General features: G+C 47.1%; 1 protein-coding gene across 2 annotated transcripts in view; it reads left to right on the top strand.

Moving 5' to 3' along the window:
• Positions 1–13,259, top strand: part of SH3BGRL (SH3 domain binding glutamate rich protein like) — a 31,950-nt gene that overhangs the window by 9,879 nt on the left and 8,812 nt on the right. The window contains exons 2-3 of one of the 2 annotated variants that reach the window (XM_021405966.1): positions 8,045–8,134; positions 11,155–11,340. In XM_021405966.1, coding sequence (XP_021261641.1) covers positions 8,045–8,134; positions 11,155–11,340 — 276 coding nt within the window. The remainder of the gene's footprint in view (positions 1–8,044; positions 8,135–11,154; positions 11,341–13,259) is intronic. The other variant, XM_021405967.1, reaches the window with a different exon arrangement.

Here is a 13,259-nt window from a genome sequence, read left to right as displayed (position 1 = left end):
TCCCCATAATGATTTGAGACCGAAATTAGCAGCATGGAAGGCGTTAGGATAGCCATCACTTCCCAGTGCCAGCAGCTGAGCGTGGGGCTGAGACTGAAGAACGGGAGGGGAATGAAGCTATTTTGGCTGCTTGCCCAGGTCTGGAGAACTCCATCCTACAGCAAATAACAGCTGGGACACTTAGTCTTTCAAAAAATAAATGCAGTTTGTCTTTGTCTTTGTGTTTGCTTGTGGTATGCAAATGCTAGCTTGCACATCGGCAGAAGGAAGCTTGTGGTTTTTTTAAAAATAAAAAAGGCCGATACCACAGTGACAGGAAGGCTCTAAAACCCTAGAGCAGACAGAGCGGGAGGCTGGGAGGTGGCCTGGGACGTGGCCATAGCTGTGCTGGTGGCCATGGCTGCAGTGTTAGGTGCAGGCTGGAGGTGGTGGCCCCCCATCAGCGTGCGGTACTTCCAGCGGGTAGCAATAGCTGCTTGGTGGAAAGACTGTGTTGAAAAAATGCTCTGTTTTTTTGCATTCCTGTAAAGGGTGACTTCAGAATGTCACCCGAGCAGTCAGTCCCCTGGAGGGCAAACCCTCAGGCGATGGCAGCAGAAGTTGGCCAAGTGCTGCATTGCTCTGGGAGCTGCAAAGCCGTTCTTTGTGAGCTTTCTGTTTATCCCCCTCTCACCATGCTTCAAGATAGTGTCTAAAGTTACAATATTTTGTGCAGATCTGCTCTAGAATAAAGAAGGGATTGTGGGCCCCGGGTTGATATGCTCTCAAAAGCAAGCTGCAAGCTAGCAGTGCAAAGGGCTGGTGCCAACACAGACATTTGTTTGCCAAATCTTTTGCCTTTTGGATGCTTTGGTGTGGATGCAACGAACTGCTGTTCTGTTTTGGAGTAGCCTGACTCTTTCTGGAGAGAGGAAGAAAACTTATCTTTAATTCGTAGCTTTTCTCTTAATCCTCTCTTCCTTTCTATTATGATAGTCTGGTATTTTAGTTCAGGGGAAAAAAACGCTTGCTTGTCTTGGAAGAATGTATTTGTTTGAATATAGCTGTTTTGATTGCAGTCATCCAAAAGACTTCTCTGCTAAATGGTGCCTCTGGTATGTGAGTTCTTTGCAGACAGAAAGTAATACAGAACAGGAGCACCTGGATTTAGAGTAGTATCCCTAAGGTCATGCTGTACGTCTTCTTAAAGTAAGCTTTATTTAAAAATAATGAATACCTGGCAGTATAAAGGCAGTGAAGCAGCAATTAATGCTGTACACTTTTAGTCTTGTCAGTTAATTTAGTCTCCCTGTGTGCTAAACTGTACAGGAAATAAACCTTCCTTTTATTGCAAGCCACAGGAGCCTCGTGCAGTGCTTCTCCGTGCTCTTAACTCATTTGCTAACCAGAGTTCTGCTCTAGTCAGACAAATGAAATGTCAAATGTTTTTCTTCTCTCTTCTGTTTGCCATGGAGGGCTCCTCATCACCAGCACAAATCCATTGATTCAAAAAAATAATTACATTGGCAGCTGTTTCAATAAACAGCCCGAACTGCACCCTTCTCCTGTTTATGGCTCTGGCCCTCAGGCTGCCTTCTCAGGCTGCTTCTTCCAGACACAAAATTTGGAGCGTAATGACGCGTGACCTGTGCTGTTGTACCTGGTGGGACGTTGCAAACGCCAGTCTTCATAGATTGTGGCTGCTGCCCCAACATTCAGTGAGCTTCTGCAGCCTGTCCTGAAGCCCTCTGTGAAAAGAAATGTGATGGAGGATTGTTTTGGCTTTCAGAGGGAGATGGGCTGAAAAAAAACAGCTCAGGAGCTGATGGTGGTGGGGAGATCCAGATCTGCAGGACTGAAGTCCTTGTTCAAGTTCCTGGAGCAAAGAGTCAGTTTTCCCTGGCACCCACAATGCCTTTTCCCCCATTTTTCTCAGCCACGCTGAATGCTTTCCCAAAGCTAGCCTAGCTATTTGTCATGTTCCAGGGAGTTTTCTGCTGCTCATGTGATACTGAGCCCAGTTGTCTCATTGGAGATAAGTCTTGGGTGTGCTAAATTGCATCATGGTCGATGCGTGCAGCCTGTCAGGGAGACTGGCCTGTGGTGTATTTGGTAGCGTTCTACTGTTTGTAGAAACAGCCAAAATGATCCCTAACCCCATTATCACAAGAAATAAGCAGTGATTTGAAAAAAAACATGTAGTATTATTGCTGACTATCAGCTTAGGAGAGGAAGCTTTGACATACAGAAGCTGCATTCAAAGTTATTTGAGGAGTGCATGACAGAGGTAGCTTAGCCTGAAGAGTTTTTTCTCTTTTCCTTATTGCGGAATTTCCTATTTCCTGACAACATGCTGCGCTGCAGGTAGCACAGAGATGCTAAGGCCAGGTGCTGAGGCTGCGGAGATGTGGGCAGTGCCCCAAGGAGTTGTGCCAGGAGGAGCAAGACCTGCGGGCTGCCTGCTCGCACCTTCTCAAAGCTGCCCTGGCCCCTGGGCTGAGTGAGTAGGGTGGGCTTAAAGTGTTCCACTGCTTCCAGAGCTGGAAGACAGGCTGGGAGGAGGATGTGGGGGGCCTGGGTCTCCTCCAGCCTCCCTGAGGCATGGACAAGCACAAATCCAGCTGTAGGACTCACACCGATTCTCCTGGAACGCTTCATCCGTGTCCAAGTGGGAAAGCTGCGCGCAGTTCCTCGAGGCTTGTAGCTCCGTGCTGTTGTGCCAGACATCTGACTGCGAACAAAAGCAATGATTAATGAGGGAAAATTCAGAAGCCGTGACAACAGGTTTGTTTTTAGACTTCTGCTTTCTTGCAAACCGTAAATTGGTCAGATCAGTGAGACTGCTGGAGATGCTCTGGCTGAAGGATCATGAGCTTGTTCCAGACCCTGGGGCACTCGAGTTTTTTTAAGCAGGCGCTTCCTCCTCCTGGGCAGCGTTGGAAGCCTGCTGATTGCTGCAGAGTGCTGCAGTGAGCACTGAGTGCATCTGTCTGCTCTCCCTGGCATTCTCACAGCTCTGACGCATTGGGATGTGCAGCAGTTAGGTTGATTTTATACCCTTTTTTGGGAGGAGCAGAGCTGTTTTTCTTCCCTTTAACCCCATGTGGAGCTTGGATGCTGTTACCAGAGGCACGTAGATGTTCAGGGGAGTGCGGTCTGCCAAGTTCCAAGTCTGCAACGCAAAACAACTGCATGTAATAAATGAGGAGTTCACATTGTGCCGCTGCTTATGCTGCATTAATGGATAACCGAGATAATGGAGCCTGTATTCCCTCAGTAGGAAGCTATCTCTCTGTTGGTTTTGGACCAGGCAAGCAGTTTTCAGTCTTATAAAAGTCAAATGCCACAAAACTGACTTAGAAAATTGCCAAAGGTCAATTTATTTTGTATTGCGATGGTGGTGTTTTTGTTTTGAAGAGGACAGCCCTGGGTTCTGCAGTGATTTGTGAAAGGTGCCAGTGCACACGGTAGAGGCTGTGGTTCTGCAATACAAAGATGTTCCTTTACTTTCTCATCTAAGGCAAGATAAGGGGAGGCTTAGGCCTGGCAGCTTGGCTTTGCAAGATGTATTCATTTTGGCCAACTTCAGCTGTCTACTCACAAAAGAAATGAGAAAAAAATCCTGCTATGTGAACATTTGCACCAAACAGAGCAAAGGGCTAAGATGGAGATGACCTGAGGCCACAGTTCAATGTGCATATCACTGAGGGATCAGATGCTGCCATATCTCCTGACTCGTTTTCTTCTCTGCTCTGAGCTAGTGCAAGCACAGAGAGCTGCATCAAATCACCAGACATTCCTACTGTGCCACTGGGGCTGCTGGCACAGGTCACAGATGGGGGGAACTCGCTGGGCACACCATGCTGAGCAGGGGACTGAGCAATGCTGGGGCATCCCCCATTTTCCAGATCTCGTTTTTGAGGGAAGTGCAAGTCTAACGCCTTTCCAGATCAGAACTGCCTCGCACAATATTCTGCTTCATTTGCATGTCACTGTTTTTCTCTGCTCAGGCTGTTAGGCTTTCTAACAACAGCATGCATGCGCTGGGGTTTGGGGCCTCTTCTGATATCAGAAACCTAAGACTCCCAGTGCTCTTCTATGTTAATGTATCTGCTGCATCCCTCCTTCTTTTCTGAAAATGGAGTGAGCATCTCTGTTCACAGAGATTAAATTAATTCTGCTGTACCGAAGCTTTCAGATTGCACCATTTAGCTCCGTCCTCTGGGTGTGTTGCCTGTGGCTTCCCAGCCTTTAATAGGGAAAACTTTTCCATTAAAAAAAGTGAAACACGTGAGAAAAATATAACACAATAGCCTAATTCATATTTGTGGTAAAACCTTGAATTAATGTTTTTCTTGTAGTATTTTAAAAGGCTGTGGCTGTTACACGGAAGAGTGTTTGGCATCCTGACTTTTGCATGGCTCCCATTTGGCAGTTGTGACTCTTTAAGCAGTTTACAGGATGAATAGATGCATGTAAAGCAAGCGATGGGCTCTGGCAGGACAGGGAACATGAGACAAGTGGCCAGTAAACCCTGTGGGGTGGGAGTTGAAGGGAGAGTGGAAGGAATATACACGATGTCAGCCTTCTTTTCCTTGAGGCCAAGAAAGAGGAGCAAGATTTGCTTCTGAACTTGGTGGTGTCAGGAGGAAAAGAGCTGGGTTTTTCTTGGACAGAGATCGTTTTCATGTCCTGGAGCAAAATCTGAAGTTTATGAAGTGGTACTTTATAAATTGTCCTCAGGCCTCTCTGATGATGAGATGTTCTGTGTCAGAAAATCAGCAGCAACACAACAGCCCTCCAAAATGCAGGTATAAAAGGGTATAAAAGGACAAATTAATTCTCTACCTGCTCTCCAAGTGCTTGAATATTAGTTTTTAAGAACAGAATTTCATGCAGGATGTGGTAATATATTAAGCCATAAGGTGCCTTCATAGAAAGTAAGCTTAAAACACATTAAAAAGTAATCAAGGCTTCATTAGGCAGCGCTTCTGCAGCTGCTTGCTAGCAGCTGAGGAGATGTAAGTAAGGAAATGTTACTTGTCCTTGCGCTTAAGTGATGGATGGAGGAATCTGCTGTGGGCCACTGCTGGAGGAAGGGAGCCGAGCAGATCTCTGATGCCATGCAGCAAATCCCTTCCGATGTGTTTATGGCGTTTTAGGACCTTTGTTATTAGAATGTGATAGTAGAACCGTCTGCTTTCTGTCAGATACAAAAATAGCGACGCTTGGAAATCCTGCTGCAATGCGAAGCTCGAATCTTGTGTGCATTTACACGAAGGGAGTGATGCCATTTGGGTCTGAATAGTTTGACTGCTGATACCGTGCAACGCTGACAAAAGCACCTACCTTCCAGCTTCACTTCTATTAGCTGCCCGTGGCACAGTTAAGGGCTGCTTAATGCGCTCCAGCCAGGCTCCTGCTGGGAGCTTTATGTTCTCAGCACTCTGCATCAAAGGATGTATAAAATTCAGTGTGTCCCAAGGTGCCTTGGGCCCTGCTGGGAATCCCAGTCTCCAGGACTCCATGGCACAGAGGTGATCGCTGTGTTGGTATCTCTCTCTGCTGAGAGGAATAAAGCTGTCAGATGCACTGGAGCCTTCTGACTTGGGTTTTGTTGTTGTGGGATTTAGCAAATTTTTAGGCATTAGATTATTGAACGAGTGCACTTAAAATGGCATTATAATCCATAAAAGAAGCTTTTATTTTTGTTCTCATGAATCAGCTTTTCTCCTTACATAATTTTCTATGGTTTCTGGAGAAAGTTGTCATCTTGCTTTGGGAAGCAGGGACTTTGCTCCCTGTTCAAGCTGTGTTCTTGGCTTGTGGAGGCTAACCAGCAGTGTAGCATGGTGCTTCCAGAAGTGATGCAACCTTCAGGTTAGGTTGCAGAAAGGTTTCACTAGCCCAGATTTTTCCCTCAGCCCTACACTGAGTGGTGGTTTTGCATTCTTTCTGTCCTGGACTTTTTCCTGCTTTTATCTAGCGTCCTCCCAAGCCACAGGTGAGAAGCAGGAGCCCAGAGGTGAGCTGCAGCTGAGCTCTGGGCTAGCATATGAGAGGCTGGTGGGGAGAGCAGCATCCATGCAGGAGGCTCCGAAGTTGCTGGGACAAACCACATGAAGGCAGCTCCGCCGCAGCAGCTGTGCAGGACACGATCTGATATGCCCTGGGCTTTCCCAGCAGGGCAGAAGGGAGTGAGTACATATGGAGCCCATCTGGATGCCGCCTCACTTTGCAAAAAAAAAAAAAAAAAAAAAGGGGGGGGGAAAAAAAAAAAAAAAAAAAAAAGGAACCGCATCAGGAGCCCCGTATTTTGTGTGCGCCGACGGTCTGAGTAAGTAAGAGACGGTTGCTTACTCANAAAAGAAAAAAGAAACGCAACTACAGTGTGAGCTTTTCCAGCCTCCTGTGTTTGGTTTAGGTCATGTAAGTTCATGGTGGTTTTGCTGTGTTTGTCCTCGGTTTTCTTCCTTTCAGACCAGTAACTGAGCATTGGAAAAGATAATGATGGCATTGCTACATGTCATGCTTGGCTTAAAATAGTTAGAGCAAAGAAGTGGTTTGAGTTCTGCAATGATAATTGCCCAGACCTAAAAATAGGTAGATGTTCTACCAGGCAGAGAGAAGGAAAAGCATGAGACAAATCACTGGGAGACACTTCAGAGACATCCTGCAAAGCTCTCATCAAGTACTACAGTGCTGTAGGTGCCTGCATCCTATCCATTTATTATTTATTATTTATTCCATCCCGTCACTACAGCTGATGTGAATTAAAAAAAACAATAAAAGTTTGCTTCAAACCCCTGGGTCCTTGAGTATAGCGGTAAAAGCACAGAGCTGGCTCTCATGGAGTCCGGGAAGGAGCCTGGTCAGAAGTATAGTGTCTGTGGAAGGAGTCCTGCTGCAGTGTCCTGGGGTGGAGAGCAAGCCTCCAGGAATCCCTGGTATTTAAATGCTTGGGTGAGCTGCCTGCTGCTTGGCTCCTGCCGGGGTGATTGTATAGGAAGGTGAAAGTGGAAGTCCTAGCAGGGGCGTGCTGCTGGGTGCCATTCCTTGGCTGAGCTAAAGGACAGGTCTGCTGTTTGCTGGAGACTTCCATTGCTGTGCTTTTCCTGTTCACGGCTGAATTTGAGCTTCATCTTCAAAATGTGCTGGGCAGTTTGAAGACCTACTGGTTGAGTCTGACTGCAGACAGGAATGTCACCTGGGGAGTTGAACTTTTCACCTCTCTGCCCAAACAGATGTCCTATATGATATTGGAATGGCCGCTCAGTGATGAAGCTGCTTGTTTAAAACCAGCAGTGCCTTGAAATGCAAACCCTTCCAAGATTTGGCTGCTTTTTCTTATCTCGAATTCTAGTGCAACCCCAAAGGCTGGAACTGGAAATAGTAAAGACCTTTTAAAGCAGTTTTTATCTTTAAGCTAAAATGAGAATTGTGCAAGATCTAGTTTCACTGTAATTTGTTCTCTGCTGTCCTGGTGCTGGTTTGGAAAACGAAATAAAACAATGGGGCAGCTGAGAGGTGGAGAGGGGCAGAGCAGGCACATGGGCAGTGCAGGTTGGGGCTGGACCTGATGATAGAACCATGGCTGTGAACTTGGTAAGAAAACTTCTACATTCCTTTAAATCCTCACAACAGCGTAAGAGCCGTTTGGAAGTAACTTTGCAAAAAATATACGTAGATATGAATGTGCGTTTTCCCTGCATGGAAGCAGGGATCCAGGCCCGCCGAGGCAGCAGCAACGCCCCGTGCCACGTGCCAGAGCGGCAGAGCCGGAGCTGTGCCAGCAGCAGCAGGAAGGTCGGCGCGGGGCCGAACCAGCAGCGCTCCGACTGTCAGCTTACTTTGGGTTCCTGTGGTCCAGAAATAGATTTCCAAAACACATCTATTGTCCAGCAGGGAGTTTATTTATAAACTGAAGAAATAGCAAGACTTAAAAGCAAAACCCTTCTTGGCCAGCAGTGCAAACAAGACTGTTTTGTGTGCTTCTGTATACCAAATAAGACGTTTCTTTGAAGCTCTTTTCAGTAATGTGTTTCAAACAGCAGTTTCCTTGCAGTGGGGTGGTGCTGGTCCACAGTGCATTTGGAGCCCAAGGTCCCCAGGCATCGCCCTGTGCTCCTGCAGGAGGAAAGTTCCAGCAATCCTGGTCAGTTTTATGTCAGATTCTTCCATTTTGCTTCCGCTGCTGCAAGCATTGCGATTGCTTTTGTCGAAGAACTTATATGGGCAGCTTGCTAGCATCTAAGCCCAGTGCTGTCGGAGGTCTGCTGATCTGGACAAATTGTTTTAGGTGAAATCACTTCCTTGAAAGTGAACTAAAATAATGGGAACATATTTTTACTATATTTGGAAGTGTTTGATCAAAATAACCAAATAGCCTTAAATCACAAATCGATACGTGCCTTGGTCAGCTGTGATGAGAGACGGTGCTGGATACCAGCTTGGTAGCCGAGCTGAGAAGTTGGGAGGAACTTGAGTTTGTCTTGAAGTGCAGCAGTAGTACTGTAGGCTCCTTGAGGACTTAAGGCAGCTTTGTCCTCTGTCCCCTTGTCTCCTTTCTGTTTATTATCATTTAGTTACAATTTTTTTGTGTGTGCATGTGAATGAGCAAAAAATGGGAGGAAACAAAAGTATTTTGAGACTGAAGTGTCGCAGCATTTTGCAGGAAGTGTTGCCCATTTTGGAGTTAAAGTTCCGTTTCTGATGGACTGCCATTTGTTGGACAGCGTCACCCAGCTCCGCTCCCAGCAGCTTGACGTGGTTTCTGTGTTACTGACGGCATCTGCTGCTGCAAGCTGGACCCTAGAACAGAAACACTGCTGCCCTGCATCCCAAGGAGGGACAGTACTTGATCATAGTCCTAAGCTGCTTGTTTTCATCATGTATTTCTATGCGCATTCTCTGTTGAAAGGCTGATAATTCATGGTTGGCTTGTAACTGCTGAAGAAGGTGCCTGTGCTCCCACAGCTCCGCGCTCCTTCCCAAACTTGGGCAGCAGGAACCATCTCCAGGCTTCTGTCCTCAGCGCTGTGTGTGCCCATTTGAGTAAGACAAAGCACCCCAGAGCGGCAGCAGGCGCCTGCTGCTCTATTTCAGGCGCTTCCCTCCCAGTGGTTCTCCAGTGCCTGAGATTAATAGTGGTTTTCTAAATAAAATCACGGTAAATAATGCGCTCTGGCAGCCATGGATGCTGTGTTTCTGGAGCATTCAATGCTCTGTGTTCCTCATGTCTGAGGAGCTGGGAGGGGGATGTCCTGTGAGTCTTCTAACTCATTTCCTCAGCCAAAAGATGAGGGTTTCCATCTGCGTCAGCACTAGTTCATTCTTTTCAGGGCATTCCCACTGCCTTGGAAGGGGAATTGTCTCCTTTGCCCATAGATGGGCAGTGACCAAAACGCCGCTCTTGCCTCCCACACGGTGCTTTTAGCAGAGTAAATGCACAGCCAGCTCTACTAGCTGCTCTCAGGCCAGCAGGGAGGGTCACCTGCTGCAGCAGCCTTCTGAGCCCTGAGCTCGGGCCCTGCTATGCTCCCTATGGCTGGAAACAGAGCCCTGAGCCTGCCAGAGCCACACAAAGCTGGGGGATGAGCAGAGGTGGATAGTTCACAAGTTAAGGAACTGAGAGTAATGAGAGCTGGCTTGATCTGTAATTCACAACTGGTGGGAAATGGTTAATTGAAATGTAATTAGGGAGAAAAAGCCCTCCATTTATTCCCAGGTCAGCATGTGGCCTTAAAAACTGAGTACTGGAGGAGCAGTTTACAATTACAAAGACCTTTCCCATATTCTAGTCCCGTGGAAGAGTTTATGGAGGAAGTGCTGGCTCTTTTTTCTTTGACCTTTGTAACATGATGGAGGAAAACTTTCCCTGATGGCTCTCTCCTGCTATGACCCTTGTTATTAAAGGCAAATGAGGAAATCTCTTACCAGTAAATCTGAGTGTGCTGAGAAACGTTCTTACGTATTGCCTGTAACATGAATGACCTCCTCGGGGCTGTATTAGCTTGTCCATTTTATTTATTTTTAGCCATGATGAAAATTTGCTAACGCACAGCAATGTTGCTTGAGGGTTTGCACTCAGATTGGGTGCACCGACCCCTCTGGAAGGAGCTGAAGAAGTACACAGAAAGGGGTGCTGGATGCTGGGCAGTGCCACCACACATCCTCTTTGGAGTTGCAGGGTTCTGCTCCCCACATGCTGCTCTCTCCCTGCAGCCATCTCCCACAGGCAGGATGCAGGGTGGCTGATGGCACAACATCAGTGTGGGGTGCTGCCTGGGGGCCTCGCTGGGATAAAGCTCTGTTTGCAGCGAAGGGAGCAATGTGAAGGGAACAGATTTCCAGTTAATCCTTGTTTTTTCATTGTTTGCCAGGATGCTCGTGGTTATAGTTTCCTTTTTGGTGGTAAAGTCATGCGGAGGAAGAGCAGAGCACAACAGAACATCTCTGCATCAGGAAAATAATAATTCAAGCATGACAGTAATAAAAAACACTTTTCCTGTAAATAGCCAGCACAATCTTTGCTGCACAAATCCTGCTTTTTGCTGAGGTGCTGCTGCATCCATGTGGGCTCTGCACTCAGAATGCAGGGTCAGAGCTCTCTGTGCTGGAGCATTGCAGGAGAGGCTTTTTGTCTAGAGAAATGTGAGCCAGAGCTGCATTGGGATCTCTCTGTTAATGAGGATGGGATGAGATCTCTGTCGGGAAGTCCATGTGTGGGTTAGGGGCATGGAGAGTGCAGGCTGCACCTTGCATATCCCTCCAGCAAACTGTACTGCTCCTGTACCACAGCATTCCCTGACTTAGTTGTCAGGCTCAGCCAACACAGCCGCTGCACAGGGACTGCTTGCACCTTTGGTTTGGTGGAGACTTCTTAACATTGGCAGCGCTCGTGTGTATAGAGGCAGCCTTTGTACTCCAGCCTGTTTGGTCATACAGGAGCCAAGCTGAGGGATTGCTTGTAAAGAAACCCAGTGTGAATTTTGCTGATGATGAGAAGTGATGAAAATAAACATTTTCTTTTTTCCTAAGACTTTTTGTACAGTTTTCATTTTCAATCTGTATTGCACTATCTTGTTTTTGTATCAAACCCAGGAACTTTACAGTCGGCAGCAGAAATCACCGACTGATTTATTTTTCTCTTCCTCCCTTCCTTCTTTGTGACAGATTAAAAAGCAACAACAAGATGTTCTGGGCTTCCTGGAAGCCAACAAAATAGAATTTGAGGAAAAGGATATCGCTGCCAACGAGGAGAATCGGAAGTGGATGCGGGAGAACGTCCCTGAAGACAGGCGGCCAGCCAGCGGGAACCCGCTGCCACCACGGCTCTTCAACGACAGCCGCTACCTCGGGGTAAGGGACAGCTTCTGGTCCCCTTCCTTGTGCTCCCTGCCATGCTCTGTGCCCTGCTGTTGTCATCAGCGGCACTACTTCTCACCAAGCTAACACTTGTAATCTGGTAGTGATACATCAACTTGTAGCAAGTTCTCTGAGCTGTCCATGCGGGGTTTGCATGTAGATTTCAGATAGCTCCAGTCTGTTCCTCTTCCAAAAGACTTATGGAGTGATGCATCCCATGTCAGTACACAAGTTTTGGGATGAGTTTTTGTGCTGTTTGCAAAATGAATGCAGCTGCAGTCCACTTACTCCAATGCTTTGAAAAGATTAAAAATTACGTTGAGAATAGAATACCTCCTTGTAATTATTTTAACGCTTGATCAAAAGTATGCTGCCCTGCAGCACTTCTACTCAGCAGGCCATGCTTGAATGATTATTAGATTAACTGTTAATTTTATTTTTAAAACCTAATATCTTCTGAAAAGAGCTCACAGTATGCATTGCTCTCTGCTGCGTGTTCATTTCTAAGTCATTTTGCTGCCTGGTCCTGAGCTGCAACATCTGTCATTCACATCTGCCAGTGCTAAACCTTTGAGAGGCAATCCTGTGGCTCCTGGAAGAAATGGTTCTCAGTACACCACCATTTTTTCTTGCTTGTAATAAAAGCAGAACTTCAAACAACATCCCGTGAGTTAACGTACCACTTGGCTTTCAAAATTTTGCTGACTGGTTTTGACATGGAAAGAGTTTGGTTTGGAGTGACAAACATAATGATTGATAGTTGTCTGCAACCAGAAGCTGAGAAGGGGCTAGTCATGAAGAGCTGAAAATCTCTGCTTACTTATCTGTATATAAAAATATAATTCTGTACCAGTAGGAAGTCCAGTTGCAACAGAACCATGTTTCTCCTTTGGTATGCAGAGCTTTAGATAGCAGATGACCGTGCAGTTGTCCTTGTTGCCAAATTCCTGCTGCATTGCTGCAGGTGTGCAGTAGAGCAGGGCTGTACTATGCAGTACTCTCTGGTGACTGGAGAAAGGGAAACATTACTCCCATTTTTAAGAAAGGGAGAAAGGATGACCCAGGGAACTACAGGCTGGTGAGCCTCACCTCTGTGCCTGGGAAGATCATGGAGCACATCCTCCTAGAAGACATGTTAAGTCACGTACATGACAAAGAGGTGATCCAAGACAGCCAGCATGGCTTCACCAAGAGTAGATCTTGCCTGACCAATCTGTTGGCCTTCTGTGATGGGGTGACAGCATCGGTGGATGGGAGAAGTATGATGGATGTCATCTACCTGGACTTCTCCAAAGCCTTTGACAGCGTCCCTCATCACATCCTTCTCTCCAAATTGGAGAGGTATGGATTTGAAGGATGGACTGTTCAGTAGGTTAAGAACTGGTTGGCTGGTTGCGGCCAAAGGGTTGTGATTAATGGTTCTATGTCAGGGTGGAGGCCGGTCACAAGTGGTGTCCTCCAAGGCTCAGTCCTGGGACCAGTGCTCTTCAATGTCTTTATCAGTGACATAGACGATGGAATCGGGTGCACCCTCAGCAAGTTTGCAGATGACACCATGCTGAGTGATGCAGTCGACACATTGGAGGGAAGGGAAGCCATCCAGAAGGACCTGGACAGGCTGGACAAGTGGGCCCATGAGAACCTAATGAGGTTCAACAAGGCCAAATGCAAGGTGCTGCACTTGGGCTGGGGCAATCCCAGGAACTTATACAAACTGGGAGAAGAGCTCCTCAAGAGCAGCCCTGCGGAGAGGGACTTGGGGGTCCTGGTGGACGAGAAGCTGGACATGAGCCAGCAGTGTGCGCTGGCAGCCCAGCAGGCCAACTCTGCTCTGGGCTGCATTAAAAGAGGAATGGTCAGCAGGGAGAGGGAGGGGATTGTCCTCCTCTACTCGGCTCTTGTGAGGCCCCATC

This window comes from Numida meleagris, chromosome 8, assembly GCF_002078875.1.
Source record: "Numida meleagris isolate 19003 breed g44 Domestic line chromosome 8, NumMel1.0, whole genome shotgun sequence".
In the NCBI taxonomy this organism is placed as follows: domain Eukaryota; kingdom Metazoa; phylum Chordata; class Aves; order Galliformes; family Numididae; genus Numida; species Numida meleagris.
Note: the sequence above shows the minus strand (reverse complement) of the source record. Positions and strands in the feature narration are given on the sequence as shown.